Source organism: Lichenostomus cassidix, chromosome 18 (assembly GCF_008360975.1).
Source record: "Lichenostomus cassidix isolate B80296 chromosome 18, HeHo_3.0, whole genome shotgun sequence".
Classification (NCBI taxonomy): Eukaryota; Metazoa; Chordata; class Aves; order Passeriformes; family Meliphagidae; genus Lichenostomus; species Lichenostomus cassidix.
In genome coordinates, this window is record NC_139498.1 from 9,677,720 (window position 1) to 9,698,017 (window position 20,298).

Genomic DNA, 20,298 nt, shown 5'->3' on the forward strand with positions numbered 1-20,298 from the left:
CAGTTCTTTGAGATGGGGTTTCAGGATGGGGCTGAGCTTGGACTAGTGGCTAGTTCATCTCACACTCTTCAGACTTTCCTTTCTCAGACTCCTGATGCTTTTGGGGCAGCCATGGTTGTGCATTAATCTTCCTGCTCCTCCTCTATCTTAATCTGTCTCTGCTGGGGGCTGTTCCCCTCCTGCTCTCTCTTTCTCTCATGCCTGTGGTCTCTTGACAGTGGAACTGTTGCCTTCAGCAGTGTGTTCTCCTTCAGCATGAAGCTGTTCTGTAAGAGAAGTTTGAAAAGGGAAAGGGTGTTTTGTGCAAATGTGTCAGTTTAGTGAGGTCTTGACTGTGATCTCTGTGACACCTGCAGCTCTGTGCTGGGGGCAGGCATGAGGAGCACGGCCCTTCACAGCTGGATTGTGAAGCCTGCTTGGTTGGGCTGCTGTCCCTCCTGTACAAGCCAAGAATCCCTGGAAAGACATTCAGCACAAGGAAACAGCTTCATGGAGACCGCAAGCCAAAAGTTGGCTGTTCTGAGCTGTTCCCTAGATGCTGAGAAAATTGGATAAGAGGCCTGTCCCAGCTGCTTTTCCATCCTTCTCCACAGCTCCCCAGATTTCCACTACTGTTGCTACAAATTCCCAGTGCAGTCAGGAAATTCCTACCCCACTTCTGGAAGGGCCATGTCCTGTTTGCAGCTACCGTGACCAGGCTTGTCACCCCATTCTACCACAGGGAGATTCAAATACTCCTTGTTCTGCAAGTGTGCAGCTTGAAACATCACTCATTTTCCACTTGCTGGAGTCTTCCTTTGGCTGAAGGCAGCTCCTGCTGTGCTGGGCCAGCTGGGCACCTCTGGGCACCTCTGGGCACTCATCCTGCTCCCCTCAGACCATTAAAGGTGTGGCTGCCATAGCATGTCTTCAAATCTGTTCCCAGCTTCTTTCTCTGGCTTTTTGTAGCCTGTCATGCCTTTGTCCAAGGAGCAGTTCCTTGAGCCTTCCTAAGCTTTCCCCTGCTTGATGTCTGTGGCACCAGTGCATGGGCTCCTGTGCCCCCAGGGCTCCCCCAGCACAGCCTTTTTTTGCTGTGTGTCCTGGCAGCTTTTCTTACCACTGAATGAAAATAATTCCTGAGGGCTGAAATATCACCAAAATAGCTTGAGATCTGCAGGTGGAGACATCATTTTCTTTCATTTTTCCATGTTAGGCATTTTGGTCTATCAGCCCATGGGTCCTGGCAGATGCAATCCTGGCACCTTTAATGAGTCTCCTGGCATGGGCAGGTCTGCCAGGCCCTGGGTGAGTGAGGAGGCTTTTCATCTGTGCTCCAGAGTCAGTAGCAAAGGAGGAAAATGAGCCTGAAATGAACTTTGTTGTATTCTTGGCTAAAACCACTGCAGCAAAGCTTCAGCTGGTGGAGCATGGCTGGGATGATGAGCTCTTGTCTCGAGTCCTGCTTTTCCCTCTCCTTTAGCCTTGGTCATTCTCTGTGAATACCTATTTTAATGACAAAAAGACATTATGTACCTCTTTGGGAATGAGCTGAAGGCTGGAATGGGCTGCAGGAGCAGGGACCTGGTGCAGACCTGGTGCTCTTGTTGCTGCCATCTGCAGTTGTTTGTGCATCCCTTATGCTTTCAGCCATAGAGAGCCTCTTCCTAGAGCTATCAGGAGGAGGGGGAGAGGATGAAAGAAAGAGGATTTGTGTTCAAACCTTTCTCATTTTGCCTCTGGAAAATGTTCCAAATCTTTCAAATTTTTGTTTCCAAATAAAAAATAATCCCTTCATTCTTTAGGTCCCTTCCTTTCAGATCTTCCTGGAGATGCACCTTTTTGCTATGGCTCAGCTGCCATGGGTCAGTCTTCCTGTCACTGAAAATACCCTTTTCATTTTCTTGAGGATTTAGTGGCATATGAGGTCAAGACTTTTCCAGGTGGGGAAGAGAACAGCCCAATTTTGTTCAGTGCCAGATCTGGCTATGCAAACAAAGAATTGCAAGGCTGGTTTGTATGGTAAATCCTCACCTAATCAGGTTTCTTCCTGGCTCCTCATTTTCCTTGAAGAATTCTCTTTTCCTGGCTGGTGTTTGTCTGCTGCACCAGCTGTTTGTGATCTTGCCTGGTTGGGCTTCCACTATCCTTTAATTTTGCTTCTGGTTTCTTGTTTTTGTGGTGCTCTGGTTTTTCCCAGTCTGTGGCATCCATAAGTGACTTGTGACTATTGTCCTGGGCTTCTCCACTCTGCAGGGAGCCCTGGTTCCTCCTCAGGATCTGCTCCAGTGCTGTTGCTCCTGGCTTTGGCTGAGAGGCTCCACAGTATGTGCAATCCTTCAGTCCTTTTTGTATTTACCCTCCAACGTCACTACAGGGTGTTGTCCCAGCTGCTCCAGGGACTGTGCCCCTTGTTCCATGAAGAAAATTGGAGGAACACTGGAGACATATTGGAGAAACCCCATTTATCTGGATAAAATACTTTCTTGGGAAGCTTACCCAGCTGCTGAGGGGTGTAATTTCTGTCCTGAGGTTTCTTTCTGGCCCTGGTGATAGTTCACACAAAAAGGATACTTTAAAAGATCCCTGGAATATGTATATAAAAAGACATGAACAAGAAAAAAAATAGCCCAAACTGGAATGAAAGCTGGGGAGCATTCTTCCATGTAGAGCAGGATGCTCTGTTTTGTCCTGAGATACTGTACATGGTGTGGATTTTATTAGACAGGATACTTCACAATGCCTCTGGAAGTCTGGGAAAACTGCTAGTCCGAAGAGTTCATAAAATAAATAAGCAAATACTTTAAATAGCCAACCTTTGATGTGTTGGGTGGCTCCTGTGCAGGTCAGCAGTGGTGTCCTGAGCCTCCACTCATGTTCCTGGCAGTGATGTCTGAGCCTCAGGCTCAGGCAGGAGCTATTCACCTCCTGCTCCTCACCTCTTCTGCCCTGCAGCAGGGAACACCTCAGACATCTGGGGTTCACTATCAGCAGCTTCTGCCAGTTTTGTTTCAACCAGTTCAACTGGCTGAGAAATACATCACCAAGAGATGAGTGGAGCTGTTTGTGCTTTGGTTGACCTTCAAGCTTCTTATCATGGCCCCATGGAAATACCTTGCACTTCTTTTTAGTTGTATTATTTTTCTGTCAGAAATGATTACAGCTGGGAGAGTAACCCAGCTGGAGGAGAGGGTGGTTTTGTCCACAGTGTTCAGTTTTCCCCCACCCCAAAAGAAAGTGATTTTCATCTGTATGCCAAAATTTTTTATGTCTTCCAGTATCCTCAGCCTGGCTGGTGTAGTCCCACTCTGCAGTATTGCCTAGTCCAGCCTCCAGTTCCAGTCAGTGTTCTCAGCCATTGTTGCTGGTTTCCTGTTTTCTCTTTAGTTTAGCAATATTTTTGATGTGTTCTATTGCTCTAAACTTGTCCTAAGGAAATCAGAAGCATTTTCAAGATCAGTTGGGTAATTGCAGGTGTCAAACCCGTGGGTCCCTGTTCTTCCTGGAGATGTCAGTAAGCCATGGAGCTGTTTCTTCTTCTCAACACAGTGTCTCCTGTACATCATTTTGCCTGTGGTCAGCTCTTGTTCTCTCATCCACAGTTTTAAACCAGAAGTTCCTGTCTGACTTTCTCAGGTGTCTTGATGGCAGTCTCACAGCTGAAGGAGCTTGCTAAGTATCAAATATCCCTGAGAGCAGAAATGTAACATTTATTTATAACATACATGATCCATCCTTACCTGGATGCCTGATAGCCCATGAAGGCCCATCAGAATGACACATTAGTGTATTTAGCTCCATCCAGGGGCAAATTTCTCTGTCTTTCCCATGTCCCATATGACTTCTGAAGAGAAGTCTTGGGGTTTTATTGCCAGACCATTGTTGTAGTTCTTCACACAACTGAGTTCCTTCTCACAAATCAACAACTTCAGAACTTTGTTTCAGTCATCTATTTGGGTCTGCTGGCTGAGAGCTGGGGAAACCAGTGCTCCCAGCCCTGCTGGTGGGGTAGCTAGGGAGGGAGTGGATGAGTAAGAGCTGAAAACAAATAGTGAGAGAAAGTTAGAACCTCATCACAGGAGGTGGGAAACTAGTTGTGATCTACTTCAGTCAGCAGCAGTAAATGTGTTCCAGATGGGGATATAGATACTCCCATCCTCAGCAGTGGCTGGAGAAGCCCTCCTTTTCCTGCTGGTTTGGTGTCCCAAATCCCTGCTGTCCCATGGGACTGGGACATTCTTTGGTGGCACTGCCAGGCACTGCTGTGCTGAGCTTTCTGCTGAGGACACAGGTGAGCTTCGTGCTCAGAACAGTGCTGGGCTGTCTCACAGCTCAAGGAGTTGAGTTTCAGTTTGATGTTTACAGCTTTATTTTTTCCCTTATTTTCCCTTTTTTTTTTCCCTTCTAAGTCACTTCACATTGCACCTGAATCTTTCTGTGTGCATATTGGGCTGAATGATGTCTCTTCTGTTTTGGGTCCAGTTTCTGGAATCTGCCTGGTTTTAGGTTTCAGAATGTCACAATCCACAGCACAGACTGTCCTTTTGCTGTTGATGCTGCTCAGCGCATGGCTTCAGAACTCTTCTTCCCGGTGTTGGAAGGCTTTGTCCTAACCTGTGTTTGAATTAAAAGGGCTGGAGAATTTTCTCCTAGAGGATATGATACAGTTTATATTTGGGACTAACAAAGAATTATTAAAAACAAGGCTTCATAAGCTTCTACTACAAATTCCCCTTTTTCCATCCGTGGCTTGTTTGGCCACGGGGTCTCTTGTCAGTGACTTGTCAGTGACTACCTGCAGGAGAGTGGCTGGGCAGAGTGCTGTAAGGCCTGAAGTGACATCAGACCCTGTCCATCCCTGTCTGAAATACTGCCTTCAAGCAGCTCCCTCACCTTGTGTCTTTCTTCCCTGCCATGTCTCATGTTCTTGGGGCAGTGTGTCTGGTGGAGCTGCTGCAGTGCTTTGCACTATGCCTTGGATGTAGGTAACAGGTTGTATCATGGCTCATGTGCTATTTGAGCAGTGACTGCTGCTGACTTTACTCATCTTCCCTGTTCTGCTGGTGAGCTGGGAGTGCTGGGCTGCAGCTGGCTCCCTGGGACACTCCAGCTAGCCAGAGCCATCCTGTCTAGCCTGGGCTAACTCTGTGTGCTGTACTGCATGCTGCTCCTCAGAGTTCTCCTTTCTCTTGACTGCCAGTCTCCAGTACTGTTGTATGAGACCTCCCAGTATTCTATCACGTTATTCCCTTCACTCCCTGAAGCAGTATTTGTTGGAGTGTCCATGTTGGCTTCTCAAGGTGTCCTTTGGCTCCTGTGTCTGCCTGGACCTCTGCCCTGTAACTGCCCCCCTGTCTGTGCTCTGAGTCCTCTGCCTGCCCTTTCTTGCTGGGGAGCTTGTGTTTGAGGAGTGTTTGGGTTCAGTGCTTTTCTGGAGTGCCATTGAAATCATCTCCACCATAGAGCATATATTTCACATGGTTTCTGGAGTTGGGGAAGTAACAGCAGAGGAGGAATGCCAGAGGTGGGAAGAGGTTTTCAGGGGAAGTTGGGAGCTTTGAGGAGGATGCTGTGACAGGATTGTACATGTGCAAGGGGAATGTAGAGCTGGGCTGGGACAGCTCTCAGATGACCAAGAGAGAGGCTTTTTGGACACAGGCATGGAGTGGGTACAGGGAGATACAATTTACAATATGGAGAAAAGCTAATTTTGGTTCCTCACCGAAGAGGTGACCTTTTCAGTGTGGGTCATGTCTCAGTGAGAGACTGAGCTATTGGTTGTAGGTCTCACTATGATGTCTTTTGCATCCATCACATCCTGTGGAGGTCACAGCAGTGGCATTTCCATTTCACACAGCGCTGCTGGTGTGTCACCTGGAGAGAGACATTTGCTCTGCTTGGCCTTTGGGGGGATTGCAGAGCTTTGTATGGTGAGGGCACAAGACTAGGAAAGAGTGACTGTCTGAACTTGTGTGAAACAGACCTGAACCAGTGACCTGGAGGTGAAGTGCTTTAGTTCTGTTCCTGGCCCGCTGAGCTGCTTCCTGCTCTGTTGGTGACACAGAACCCCATCTGCTCAGCACATCATGGATATTACAGACTGTGAGTGCTGGACAAGTCTCCTGACAGGTCCTCAACAACTCTAGAATTCACAGGGCGGGAAAAGGGCAATATAAACATAGCATTTACTGGTCTAGGCCAAACTAGAGGTACTAAAACATTAAGAATGAGTGCTTAAATACCAAAATACCAGGATACACTACAGGTAAGGAAAATTACAGTGTTGATACAGTCCTTGTTTTGTGGGGGTCATCACAAATTAAGTCCTAAAGTACATAATTGTGCACTGTTTCACTCGTGGTGCACATTCACATGAATGGCCAGCCTTGAAAGTACCTTCATACACCTGACCTGTGCTGGCTGATGTGTGTGGTCCTGATGGCACCAGCAATTTCCCATGACGCCATAGTATTGGTGAAATGGGTGCTGGTATCTTGTAGATCTTTTCCATGAGCTTGAATAATTTTTCTTTCTTGGATAGTAGTTTTTGTCCTTGAGGAGGGTCCTGGCTACCTGTGTTGCTTTGGACTTCTTGCCAAATATTTTTTCTTTTTTTTTTAATGGTTTTTCAACATGAGTCACAGCTTCAGGATCACGATTTCCCCACTTGTGATCCAGGGAATGTATTAATTATTGCAAGATTTTAAATATAGCTGTAAAATCACATGAAAAACTCTGGATGGTCATCTCCATCCTTCATTTAACCAGTTTCATGTTTGAAAATGTACAGTTTTCTGTTTTCAAATGTGCATTGTTCTTTCAAGCCCAAATGAGACTTTTCATAATATATAGTGTATATATAAAGTATAGTGTGTGTATACATATGTATCTCTATATACACATGGGGTATATATATAAAATACCTTTTATACAGTGTTAATGTGCCCTAGGCCAGTACTAGGTAAAAGATTGTGAGTTTCATGAGAAGAGCTCACAGGACTGCTGCCCATCATTAGCATTATCAGAAATGTGTTCCCTGGATTATGTGACAGTCCGTTCTCCCCAGCCATGGTGGGAGGCTATGGAAGAAGCCTTTTTGGCTTCTGTGCTTAGAAATTTTAAACATAATGTTCCTTGGTTAAATTTCAAACCAGCCTTCAAGCCCTGTCCAACATGGCTAAGAACTGTGTGGGAATTTGTTTTGAAATGAAAGCCTGGATGTGGTGTTTTGCTGTAGTTTTCAATGAAATTTCAGCTCTTTAATTTCTTTGTGACATTTCATCTGAAAACGTTGATGCTTTTGTGAAGACTGAGGGTTTTATAGTATAATTAAACAGCTGTAGAAGTATCCAGTTATATTTCTTATTTGAGAGCACTGCTTGATTCTCTAGAGTGTTTTTTGGCATGCCTGGGGGATTGCCTGCTCTGCTTGGGTTTGGGTCTCTGTTGTGTGTCCCCATCAGCAGGGCTGAGGATACAGTAACGGCACGTAAGTGATGAAGTCTCTGCCACTCTTCCTCTTTCAGAGAATTCGGTCGACAGTGGATGAAAAGGAACAGAAGCAGCTTCTGATGGACCTTGATGTAGTGATGCGAAGCAGTGACTGCCCGTATATTGTTCAGTTTTATGGCGCGCTCTTCAGAGAGGTGGGCACCCCAAACTTGCTTCATTTGTAGCAGAGTTTGGGTTTTACCTTTTCCTTTTTTTGTTTTTCCTTTGTAGTTTCAAACTCATGCTACGGAGGAGATATTGATTTATGTTAGGTTTCTTGGTTCTCCACTTTCACTCAAGGGTATTTAGCTGGGTGGCCCAGGTGCTGCAGAGCACACACATGCTGTTCCCATGTGTTATGTGTTTCTGCATATTCCAGTCTCTCCTTCCCTACTTTCCTTCTCTCCTGGTGAGCTCCCTGGCTCCCCCAGGTGTGGGTTATGTCGCTGGCTGTGAGATGTCACTGTGGGGAAGGCCTGTACCCCAGGAAGGAGGATGGCTGCTGTGATGGTACTCTCAGCACCCATTCCCTGATGGATGTGTGTGTACTCATTATCCAGGCTGTCAGGCTCTCAGCAGACACACATCTGACTTGAAGTCCTGTTTGTACCTACAGACATGTAAGAAAACAAAGGCAGGTGTGCTGGCTCTGATCAAACCCCTGGCTGGCTCTTCTGTCTCTGGCAGAGGCTCCTGGGATTTGCTTGCAGAAGGAAATGTGACACTTCACCTCAGTCTCCAGTCATAGGCAACCAAGCTTCTGATCAACATGTGCTGTCTGTGTGCTCAGTGACTCTTACTGGATTTCTTTTCCATGAAAGTGTTCAGTTTCCCCTTGAATACATGTACATTTTGCATCCATGGCTCTCTCTGAGAGGAACTTCCCTGAGCTGAGTCTGTTCAGTACAGGCAGGAAAGGAGCCATAGAGCACTGCTGAGCAGCCATTTGGTTGGTCCTTTTGCAAGAACAGGAGTTTTGGAGAAGATGAATGTTGAAACCTGATTGCTGCTTCTTCTACCTCCTTGTAGCTCTTCTGCAGGCTTGGATTATCCCTACTCCTGTAATTGCTCCATTATTGAAACTGCCACAGTATAGGGGGACAGACATGGAACTCTTACCTGTTTGCCACGACTTCAGCACAAATCCAGTGCCTCTGCTCAAGGGAAGAAGGAAAATAGATACCTAAGGCCTGCAGGTGGTCTTTGGGGATTATCAGGTTTAGCAGCTTGTGCAGAGTCTTGTGGGGTTTTACTGTGCAGCTTTTAGAGAGAGAATGTCAATGTTAAAACCCAAAACTGTGTCTGAATGTTCAATTCCTGCTTCTAGAGAGTCTGCCTCTGTAATTTTGCCAGGTCACTCCTCTGGCTTTAAATCTGATTTTCTAAAATAAGCATAATAATCCTTCCTTTTCCCATGCTTTGCTTTTTCTGATGTTTTTGAACACAGAGCCATTTTGGGCCACTAGGCATTATCCACGTTCACACAATACAAGCTCCTGCCATGTGAGGACCCTCAGCTTGGCTGGAAATTTGCAGCTTTGCTGAAATGTAGGTGACAAGGCTGTCAGCTGGTGTGAGGAAAGGCCTGTGGACAAAACAGTGTCTTGCCAGATACTGATGAGCAACATGTTCAGAGCTGTGCAAGCCTGTCACTTTCTTTCAGCTCTGGGCACATCCCAGGATGTAAATGTAAATACATAAACAGTATAAAAACTTACCTTAATCAGCACCCAGATGCCAGCTTGGCTGCAGTCTTTGTCTTGTCCAAAAATCTCATCATCCTGCAGCCAGGCAGGGCTCCCATGGCTCCTTGCATGCTCTGTCTGGGAAAGGCTTCATTGTTGGAGTGAAATCCCCTTTTCCCCATTCAGCATAAGTGGTGTTTGCTTTGGAGATAAAAGCAGCCTTCCCCTCTCCTTGGTCCCTCACTGCCTAGGTGATGTTCCAAGTCATGTACCTCAGGTACACAGGGTAAGATGGGAGGATTGGATGAAGTTTTCTGTCTGTTCTATTAATTACATGTTCCGATATTAAGTAGAATTTTAATCTTTTAAAGGTAGGAAAGTATGACTGCAGAGAAGCACAGAAAGGGAAGGAAGGAATTTCACCAGGCTGTTTGGATCTGTCTAACCTGCCCTCACTGCTTATCAAATTTGTTTCCATATAACTGTGAAAGATCCAGGTCACTGCTGCACCATCCCCTGGGGTGTAAGAGTTCATGGGACATTGTTAAAGACCAAAACTCTTTCAGGAAATCTGTGGCAAACTATATTAAACAAAGCTCTTTGTTCCAGCATTTCAGGGTGAAAAGTAAGGAAATCCTTTTCGGATTACCTACTCTGAGCTGGGATTCAGGTTCTCTGGGTATGGATGGAGCGACAGATGAGAAATCTTCTTTGCCTGCTCCTGAAAGGTGAAAGACTTCTGTGTGAGCCTCTTTAAAGGAGTTTAACATGCTGAATAGGCAGCTTGTGCAGTCAGAGGGTTGGCAGGATCCGAGCAGCTCCAGGAGAAGCAGCAGGGCAGCTGGCATGAAGGGAAGGCAGGCAGCTTTCCACAACAGTGAGTGTTTGATGTGGAGAGGCAGAGCTGAGCTCTGGGATCCTGACAGTTTGGGAATACTAAACCAAATTGGACAAAACTATGCAAGGTCTTACTTTGTAGCCAGACAAGTGTCCCAGCTTGCAGTCGGGGAAGTAGCTGTGAACACAAGTTCCTGTGGCGGCCTCTGAGTACTAGAAGTTTGATTTGGAAAGGCAGAAACTACTGCACAAATATTTCTCCCTATAGTTACATTTTGTCTTGCTTGTTCTGCTTTTTGTGATAGGGAAAGTCCTCTCTGGGTCCTGCTTGTCCCTCAGCAGGCAGCACCCGAACCTGTATTGTTTATAGCACGTTTTTCAGTCAGAAGGGACATCTTCTGTTACTGTATGTCTGTGCATGTGATGGAACATGTAACAGTGCAAAAACCATGAGCTGACTGCCAGCTACAGGACTTCGTTTGAGCTTGTTGGCACTTGCTAGATGAGCTTAAATTGCTTGTTCAGTGAAACAACAAACCTGAAAAAGTAGAAGACACTGTTTCAGCTTTTGCACAGAATTAGGGGCTTCAGTGCACTATGCTCATGACATGGTTGGACTTTTGGGCTGCAAGCACATGTTATCAGCTTGTGTCCAATTTTTCATCCACCAATATCCCGCAGCCCTTCTCCTCAGGGCTGCTCTCAATTTCATCATCATTTATACTGACCCATGTGCAGGATCTTACACTTGTTGAACTCTGTGAGATTCCCACTGGCCCCAGGAGACCAGCACCCAGGAGAGCCTGGAGTCCTGCTAGTGCACACACAGCTGTCCATATTGGCCATCAGAGATCTGATTGAAGAGGATATGGCCACTCATGCTCATGTCTTTCCTCTCAAGGCTGTACTTGCTAGGTGAGGGGAGAAAAAAATTATTAACAGGGGTTCTGCAAACATTTCACTTTAGTCTTTGCTTGTGAGAAGAGAGGAGCTGTGGGCTGAACCCGCAGGGCTGCACAGGGGACCCCAAGACTTTGGCCCTGGGCATAGCTGTTTCAGAAAGGTTTTAGGTCTGAGAAAAAGAAGTCTTTTCTTGCATGTCTGCTACAAGCTTTACAGCCACTCTGGTTTGAAAATGTACCTGTAAGGCTGGCAATGTTTGGTAGTTACCATGACCACACTAGTGGCTCTTCAAAGTATCTGTTCTGTTGTTTTTCTTTTTGAGAGGGGAAGGGGAAAGAAGCCTTATCTGACTTGGAATCTCAGGAGTGACTCCTACACAGTACAAGTGTAGCTGAGCCAAGTTTAAACCAACAAGTTCAATACTTGATAAAATTGGTCAATGAAAAATTCATTGCAAGTTGCAGAACATGCCTGGGGAGCTTGGTAAATCAGCCCGTGGGGAACTTCTCCTGGCAGGAGAGAAGAGCTGGGATGGATGTGTTGGTAGCACAGTGCAGGTGTGAATTGTTGACACAGCCTTTCTCAGTTGTTCGATCTCTCAGCTGTTGATGCATCTCACCCTGTTTCTATGGAAATCCTTGACTGTGGTGCCATTTCTCAACGTATCTGTCCCTGTAGTCAATTCCTGGTCCGTAGGAAAAGTGTGCTGTATGCCATGTAGGGATACGTGGTGGTGGTGACAAATCCATCAGTCTCTCTCACTAGTGTAGCTGCAACTTGCATAAAGAGCTGGCTGTCCCTGCAGTGAGCAGATGTGATAAACCTTCAGCGTTTGTATCACAGAGTGGTGGGTGTTGGAAGGGACCTCTGAGGTCACTTTTTCCACCTATGATCAAGCAGGGCCACTTGACCAGGACTGTATCCAAATAGCTTTTGAATATCTCCAGGGATGGGGTCTCCACAGTCTCCTGGGGTAACCTGTGCCAGTGATCAATCACCCTCCCAAAAAGCGAACCGCCTGCGTGTCAGGTGGTGCCCTGGTTGTGTCTCTTGGCACCCCTGAGAAGAGCCTGGCTCCATCCCCTGTGCAGCTTCCCCTCAGGTACTTACATATGTTGATAAGATTCCCCTGAACCTTCTCCAGGCTGAACAGTCCTGGCTTTATCAGCCTTTCTCATGGGAAAGATGCTCCTGTTCCCCAGTCATCTTAGTGGCCCTTTGCTGGAATCCCTCTTGCACTGGGGAGCCCGGCACTGGTCACAGCACTCCAGGTGTGGCCTCACCAGTGCCAGACAGAGGGGAAGGATCACTTCCCTCCACCTGCTGGTGATGCTTTGCCTCATGCTCTGATTCTTCTGCTCAGCAAAGATGCATTGTTGGCTCATGTTCAGCTCAGCATCCAGCTAGACCCACAGGTCCTTTCCTGGCCAGCAGTACTCTGGATGGATGACATCTTCATGATATCTGCTCCCTTGTCGATTGGAATTCTCTGCATTGAGAAGCTGAAGCATCTCAGTTGCTGGTGAAGTAGCTTTTGTGTCTGTCCTGGTCAGGGATATTTTGAATTAAATGCAAAGGATGTCCTGGACTTTTTTTTTTTAATGTCTACCAGATGTGCATTAGCATCTGGTAATCAAATACCCAGTAAGGACTAAAATACGTTCTTTAGAAGAACAGCTCTAACAGGAAGAGAAAATTAAAGCTCTTCTTTTGTCATTTTGCAATCAGAAGTCAACCTGACCTAAGAGCAAAATTTAAAGTGAAACTTTCATTAGGGTGGTTTTGTCCTCACAGTTCACAGTGGAGTAGAACTTACCCATGCACATCAGCACTTCTTGGCATTTGGTCTGGAAGGGGGCTGAGTGCCCATTGCCCGACAGTCTTACTTTTTCTTCCCATTAAAATTCACCAGTTTGCCAACAGGTAAGGCTGTCCAAGTCCCAGGAAGAGTTTTGGATCTTGCCACCAGCCTTAATGAAGCTGCATAGTGGAAAAGGCCTGTTACCTTTTTCCATTGATCTTGCTGACATGAATTTATGTACGTCAGGTAGGTTTTTATAGTACCAGATCAATAAATGCCCCCATTCAGGAGTTCTGTATGGCACCTACTTCAGGAGATGAGTAAGCAAGGTCTTTCCCTTGGTGTTTTTGATTATATAAAGGAGTTTTTTTACACTGAAAAATTACCACAGGGTAGCAATTTGTTGTACTTACTTGAGGTTTCAATACCATCGCAACCCTGTGATACACAGAGTACACATGTGAAACCCTTGTTACCATAACAGCTCTGCTCAAGTGTTGCTCACTTGGTTTGTTTTGCTGTCCTAACACCAGCTGTTGGAACCTGGGCAATGGAAGCCACTCATGGTACTGTGCAACTGTACATAAATACAGGTGGTCAGTGATATTCTGCCTTTCTAGAACCAGTCCAGTCCCCCACAGTCTCAGTACAATAGCCCAGGAATAGAGCTCTGTCCCAAAAGCTGATCAAAACAGAAGCAGTGTTTGAATGAACCTGTGGCCAGTAGAAACAGTCCGTGAGAGAGAGGCTGCTCTCACTACAGATGGCTTGTAACGCTCTGTTGGGCTTCTATTCTCACTTGATTTATGCACATCACTGGCCCTGGAGCTATGTTGCTTGCTCTGAGCCCCTGTTCATCACGTGGAAGTGCTTCAACTGCACTTTGCCGTTGTTGCTGGTGTGAAAAAGAGAAATTTTCTGCGTGTATTGTCCAATTTCATTTCTGTTTTAGTTTAAACCTGAAAAGTTCCGTTGCCAGCTTCCTCCATAGCCAACCTCAGCTCTCTATAAGCCCAAGTTCACCTTTTTCCGGGTCTCCTGAAGTGCTCATCATGCCCTTCTCTTGCTGCTCTGCTCTGTCCTCTTTCACTGTGATGTGTCTGCTTCCATGTGTGTCACAGTGCTTATTCCATCAGTCCCTTTCTGCTTTTTTGGAGTGAAATGAGTATTTTCTGGGCTCAGGCTTGTAGCAGCCCTTTTCCTTGAGTGGATGACATCAGCTCCTGCTCTGCCTTGAGCTGATATGAAAAGCCTGATGCCAAATGAGCAGTGTAAACTGGAGCTGCCTGTGACTCTAAACCAAATTCTTCTTCCCCAGCCAGACAGCCCCACTGGTGGCTCAGCCTCACAGGAGGTATTTGTGACAGTGGTGGCACTTGGGATCCTTCCTGGAGTTTGCTGTTGGTTTGCTGGAAAGGGCCTTACACATGTGTGAGCAGCCCAAGGTTAAGCTGGAGAGCTCCGCTGCCTCTGCCCACACCAGCATATGGTGTTTGGCAACACCTTTACTGAGCACCTGTGTTCCCCCTAACCCAAACCTTTGGGCTGGAGCAACTTGGCAGGTGCAGTTTGTTGGTGTGTGTTCCACAGGAGGTCATTCTGAGTGGTAGGAAAGCCTTTTCTGGCCTTAAAACATGTGTCTCTACAAGCTTTTCCACCAGCTAAATATAACTGGAGAATTGCTCCTGACTCTCCTGAACTTGAGAGAGTGAGGAGATTTGTTTCCCACCAAAGTCATTTAGATGTGCAGGATGCAGCAGGGGCCTCTGCTACTCCTCCAGAAAAATTCCTGGGATTTTTTCCTAATTTTATTTCCATGTATTAACATAGAGTTGGGTTGGTTTGTGTTTTCTTGGGCCAGGAAAATTTTGCCTTCAATAGGATAATGACTTGGGGAAGTTTCTCCTCTATTTGTTGCTTTTATCACAGGAGTGTGCAGGTTGTCCTAACCAGCACATTGTCCCATGTCCTGAGCAGCCCCTTGGCAGCACTGCCTGCACACTGCTGCTCCTCAAAAGTGGTTTTGTGGGTGCTCTTTAGGCAGATGGGGTACCCAGACTGTTCTGCACATAGATTTTGCCAGCTGATGCAGTCTGGACACTCCCTGTGGTGTAGTCTGTAGGAGATAGGTGTGAGGGTGGCCTTTCTGATGAGGGCAGCTCTAGTTCTAGTGGCTTAGTATTTCTGCAATGAAGAATTGCCTCAGGTGCACTACAGTCTACAGAAATAGCTCATGGAAAGTATCCTGTTCTCCTCAATGGGGCTACAATATTAAAAAAATGGAAATAACTGTGATCAGTTCATGGCTAGGCTCTCTGTCACATAGGGCAGATACACACTAAAGCAAAAGGTGAAGTCCTCCTGTGTTGTTGGGATCCATTTGCCATCTCCAGCAAATCCATGTGAGCAGGTTGATTTACAGGTCTCAGGAGAGTGTTTGATGAAAGCACATTATTCTCCTCTGGAAGCTCAGCTTGGTTTGGTTTAACACATATTCTGGTATGTTTTACAATTTCTTGCACTTAAGGTGCACTTTGTTAGATGCAAATCAACAACTTTCCCATGCTTGGGCTTATTTTCATTTTCTCTTGCCTACACGGTATCTCCAAATGTTGTGTGGAATGTCTTCTGTCCTCTGCAGGGTTGCCATAAACTGAAGGGATTTTTTTTGGACTTACTGTGTCTTTAGACTTACTGTGCCTGCTGGTATTCCACTGTGCCTGCAGCCTCTGGAGAGCAAAATAGTGTGTGAGGCTTGGATTCATCTAGGTTCAAGCATCTGAAGTATAGTGTCAGGTGTGAGCTGAGCAGGTAGATGCCTCTGCTGTGAATGGAGTTAGGAGCAAGCAATCTTTGTTTGCTAAAACTCACAAAGCTGAATTCCATCATTTCTGTCAAATGTATGTTGCTGTTAATGTATTTCATTGGATTCAAGGGATCTCTGTATGCTATCTGGATTTGTATTTCTCATTTTTATTTCAATGGTAACAGAGATTCTTTTCTCTTTCCAGGGTGACTGTTGGATCTGTATGGAGCTCATGTCTACCTCGTTTGATAAGTTTTACAAATATGTATATAGTGTATTAGATGATGTTATTCCAGAAGAAATCTTAGGCAAAATCACTTTAGCTGTGAGTATTTTGTTAAGCCTTTTTGTTGAAGATAATTGAAAAATTCAAATCCTTGTTCAGATCAAAGTCCATGTGAAAAGCTGGTTGGTCTGTGGAGCAGAACTGCTGCTGCTGTTTGCATCACACTGGGAACAGTTCTTAAGGGTGTTCATGACTTTTCAGCAGTATGTTGCATGGTGTAAAAGGAGGTCCTGGGGTCAGTAATTAGTTCACAAAGACACCCCAGGTCCAGCTTCCTGCTCTGTCTGCTTGAATGTGGGCACCAGCAGCACGGGCACCAGCCCTCTGCAGGGATTGCTTCGTGTGCTGGGGCTGCCATCACTGGGAGTCACCTGTCTCCTCCCAAGGAAGGTGCCTAAAAGGGATGAACTGTCTCCCCTTCCCTTGTTTTAAAGGGAACAAGGAATTGGGCATTTATAACGAGGGCAGGTGAACCCTACAGTCTCCAGTTTCAGGGAGTTGCCCACCTCCACTCTCAAGTGACAGGGAGCAGGTTGTATGGGGGCTGAGGTCCCACCTCCTGGTGCCTGAGGTGGTGAAGGGAGAGGAATCTCACCCAGGGTATCCAAGTGCAGCCCTGCTACACTGAGTTCACTTTCTCCCTTTGAAGATCCCTGTAAAATTACCCTTGGATGTGCCAAAATGAACCCTTGGTTGGCTCAACACAAGGGTGAGGTCTGGCCCTGCAAAACAATCTTGTGGATTGGGTCTGGGGAGGGAGGGCTGTTGAAAGAGTCCTGAAAAATCTCCTTCTGCTGCCCATAAAAATCTGTCAGTTCCACTGGATTTCTGCAGGGGATGCCAGGCCCCTCCAGTCCAGAGAAGCTTCTGGCAGTCTTGTGCAAAGGCTTTCAAAAGCACTGGAGAACCTGGCTGATGTTTTCTTGATTTAACCTGGAAGTTCTGGCCTAATGAAAAGTCACGTAATTGAAACAGTTGTGATCTTCTGAAAAAAAATACAGCATAGGGCTTGAAATAAGTTATTGTCAGGATAATTAACATCAGAGATTACTTTTGCTCCATCTCTTACTCCTTTCTCCCAGAGTATAGTCTTTCCAGATCACAGGGAATGTGTGTCCACTTAAACACATACCCTCTCTTGCATCACTTTCTGTTTGCAGGAAAGGTTCAGAGAAAAGTGCTTCTATTATGTGGTATATTACAGCATTGATATCTCAGTGTATTAAATGCTTTTTCCCCATGTTCTTGGAGTTCCAAGTATTTAAAAATCACAGGACTCTTAGGACATCTGCTTATTTGTCGTCTGTATTTCTTTCCTAGACTGTGAAAGCACTAAACCACTTAAAAGAAAACTTGAAAATCATTCACAGAGGTGAGTTCTTCATGTCTTTTCTTAAGTTCATGTCTTCTTCTTATGTATTGAAATTATTGCAAGAACTGTTAGTGGCCTTTGCTTCACTCAAAGTGTAAATAGCATGAGTCTGAGTGCAGGTTTTGAACAAGTGTCCCCAGTGCCTGTTCTGCTGCCCCTTCAGCCTGTGCTTTATCCACCTAAGTGTCATTTCAGGGCGGTTGGGCATCTGCCTCTGCCCTTGGACACATGGCATCTCCAGGGCTGGCTCCATCCCCTCGTGCTCCCTCGCAGGATCCAGTGCCAAGGGGTGACGGCGACGGCGCGGCACTGCCGGCCTCAATCCTTGCAGCTGCTCTGCTTGAAACTGAAACCTCCAGCCGTGACTTACTGGTTTTCATTTCTTGCCCCTGCAGACATCAAACCTTCCAATATTCTTCTGGACAGAAATGGAAATATTAAACTCTGTGACTTTGGCATTAGCGGACAGCTCGTGGACTCCATTGCCAAAACGCGGGATGCAGGGTGCCGGCCGTACATGGCGGTGAGTGGGATGAGCCCTGGGCTCTGTGGGATCTCACCTCTGCAGCAGGCTGTCATCAGCCTGTTTCCTGTGGGATGAATACCACCTTCCCGGGTGAAACTGAACTCTGGATCGAGTGCTGCTGTGGCAAAGTGACTGAATTCCTGCTTTTGCTGGGTTCCTCTGCTGCTGCCAGGGCTGTGGTGCTGGAGAGGAGCTCTGTGGCTTCCAGAAGCTCAAAAAAAACCAGCGCCAGGGGAAGCAGGGCTGTCAGAGTGTGGGTTTGTCTTGGTCTGCAAGAAATCCATTTGCTCTGCTAAGATTATGTCACGGGAGTTATTGCAGAGCAGAATTATAGTGATTTTTGTAAACCACTCTAATTCCAAAGTGTGCCAGAACTTCATTCCAGGAGAATGTGATTCTGGAGAGCGGCAGTAGCGGAGCAGCTGTGTGGAAATTGCAGGGGCTGAGTTGTGGCTCCTGGGAGTCTGTCCTGCTTGTTTGCTGCCCTCCCCCTCCCAGAGAGAAAAGCTGTAGTGGTGATTTTTGAACCGTCTGAGGGTTTTAAACACTTCAGTGCTTCAGAGTACTTGGAAAATGCATCTCTGCTCTCACGTGAACTGAGGGTACCTTGTGCTGTGTGCCTGCTGCTGTTCATATAACTTTAGTGCCTGTATTTCATTTTTGTTATATATTTATGGCTCTGTATGCTGAAAAACACTGTTTTCTGAACTCTTTTTTTATCTACCACTGAGGAGAAAAAAGGAAAATATCTGTCTTTTAAGGTACAGTGCCCATCTGGCCCTGGCCATGGCTCTCAGATGGCTTTTGTCTGACTGTGGTGTCAAAGGCAAAACCTGCCTGTCCTGACTCTGAGCTATGCAAGCATAGAGTCTGTATTTCAGGGCATTGGACCTTTTCCTCTCACTGTCCTCCTAGCAGAGGTAGTTACTTACTGAGCTGAACAGGATAGTATGGATGAGATCTGTTCTTGCAGTCCAGTGCTGTGGTACAGCGAAGTTCTGTGCAAGCCCCAGGCCCACAAAACATGGTGAAATGGGGCAGTTTGTTAAATAAAGACCTTGTGAGGCTGGAGGGGAGGCAGAGGCATGTGTCTGCTCTCAGTGCTCTTGGCAGGTGCTTGGAGCTCCCTGCAGGGAAGAGGCTGGGTTAGAGCTGCCCAGTTTGGGATGTTAATGGGGTGGGTGATGCTGAGGGCAGCAGCAGGAGGGATGCTGGGGAGGGGTGGGAGCCAGAGCAGTGTGAGCTGGTCTGACTGAGGCTGTGTGTTTGCACCCCAGGCCACAGGCACTGGGATAGCATCACTCTATGCACTTAGGGCTGTTCTTGCTTGTTCCCTGTGCTCTGAGGTGTGTGTCGTGTCTGGCAACAGAGCTCTTGAAAAATGGCTGTCACCTATTCCCCTCTCAAGTTCAGTGAGTGATAATTACAGGAATTAATGTTCCCACCTTTTCTTTGAGCCGTGGGTAGGTGGTTAGCTCTGCTCAGGCTGTTGATATAGTTATGCCACGACAGTTTCTGACACGTGTGTAGATAGCTGCAGTGCTTCCTTTCCCCTGGGATGTGGGTGGGTGAGTGCTTCCACAGCCCCTTGGTTTCCTTTTTCCTGTGTTTCAGTCCACGGGCACGCTGTGATTTGTGCAGCTCCATCAGCAGCTCCAGACTTGGGTGGACTTTTAAGTGAGCAAAAGTGTTGCAGTTCAGTTTGTGTTTTTCAGAGCCTTGGCATGGCACAGGGTTTGTGGGGCAGCCAGCAGCTGGCAAGTGATGTGGGAGACGATTGGCCTCTTCCCTGCTGCTCTCCAGCCTCAGTGACTCCTTTCCAAGTACATGAGCATTTCCACGTACCAGGAAGCCTGGGAAATGGGGAGAGGCCCCCAGTGTGCAGGCACTTCTGCCAGCTATTTCTTTAAGCCAGGAGAGGCAAATGTCTGAAGGGATACTGTGATCAACGCTGGATATACCTGGGAAGGAGTCAGGCCAACACACTCCTCTCAAAAGGAAAACAGTATTTTTTTAGTGTAAAATAGGCCAAGAATAGTAGCTGTGTTCAGCCAGGGAGGCTCTGCTAAGGGCTGCTGGATGCTTCTCCCTGATGACAGTGTCCTGTTTTGCATGGCTCACCAGCCCCATGGCACTTGCCTCCTGAAGGAAGCTGTAACACTCTGTTCCCTGGGGCTGGTCCCCACATAGCAGTTGGTGACAATGACACTGGATGTCAGCCAGTCTGGCTGTGAGGGCTCTGAGGAGGCAGCAGGAGCCACATCCAGCTGCCAAGCAATGCTGTGTGCTTGAACCAAGATTTCTGGAGCTGTCACAGTGAGTGGCGCCTCAGCCTTGGAGCTGCAGTGCTGAGAGGTTGTTTTGCTTTTGGCTTTCAGTTCCCCAGCAATTGTTACAGTGAGCAAAGACCTGTGTGTTGGTGCCTCATGTTCTCTGAAGGAAAGAAAGGCAGGACTGAGTTCCCAGGCAGCTGCTGGCCCCTGGAGCAGCTCAGGCTGTTCTGAGCCTCCTGACCCATGCCCTGTGCTGGTACCAGTGCTGGTGGTTTGCTCCAGGTGAGGTTCCACAGCTTTCACCCAGCAGTGGGCTGGGGTTGCTCCTGGCCAGCCCTG

The 20,298-nt window shown here is 46.9% G+C and overlaps 1 protein-coding gene across 2 annotated transcripts in view; it reads left to right on the forward strand.

Moving 5' to 3' along the window:
* Nucleotides 1–20,298, forward strand: part of MAP2K4 (mitogen-activated protein kinase kinase 4) — an 82,300-nt gene that overhangs the window by 52,950 nt on the left and 9,052 nt on the right. For both annotated transcript variants that reach the window (XM_085077978.1, XM_085077979.1), the window contains 4 exons: nucleotides 7,506–7,625; nucleotides 15,708–15,827; nucleotides 17,109–17,160; nucleotides 17,556–17,683. In XM_085077978.1, the coding sequence (XP_084934104.1) occupies nucleotides 7,506–7,625; nucleotides 15,708–15,827; nucleotides 17,109–17,160; nucleotides 17,556–17,683 (420 nt within the window). The remainder of the gene's footprint in view (nucleotides 1–7,505; nucleotides 7,626–15,707; nucleotides 15,828–17,108; nucleotides 17,161–17,555; nucleotides 17,684–20,298) is intronic.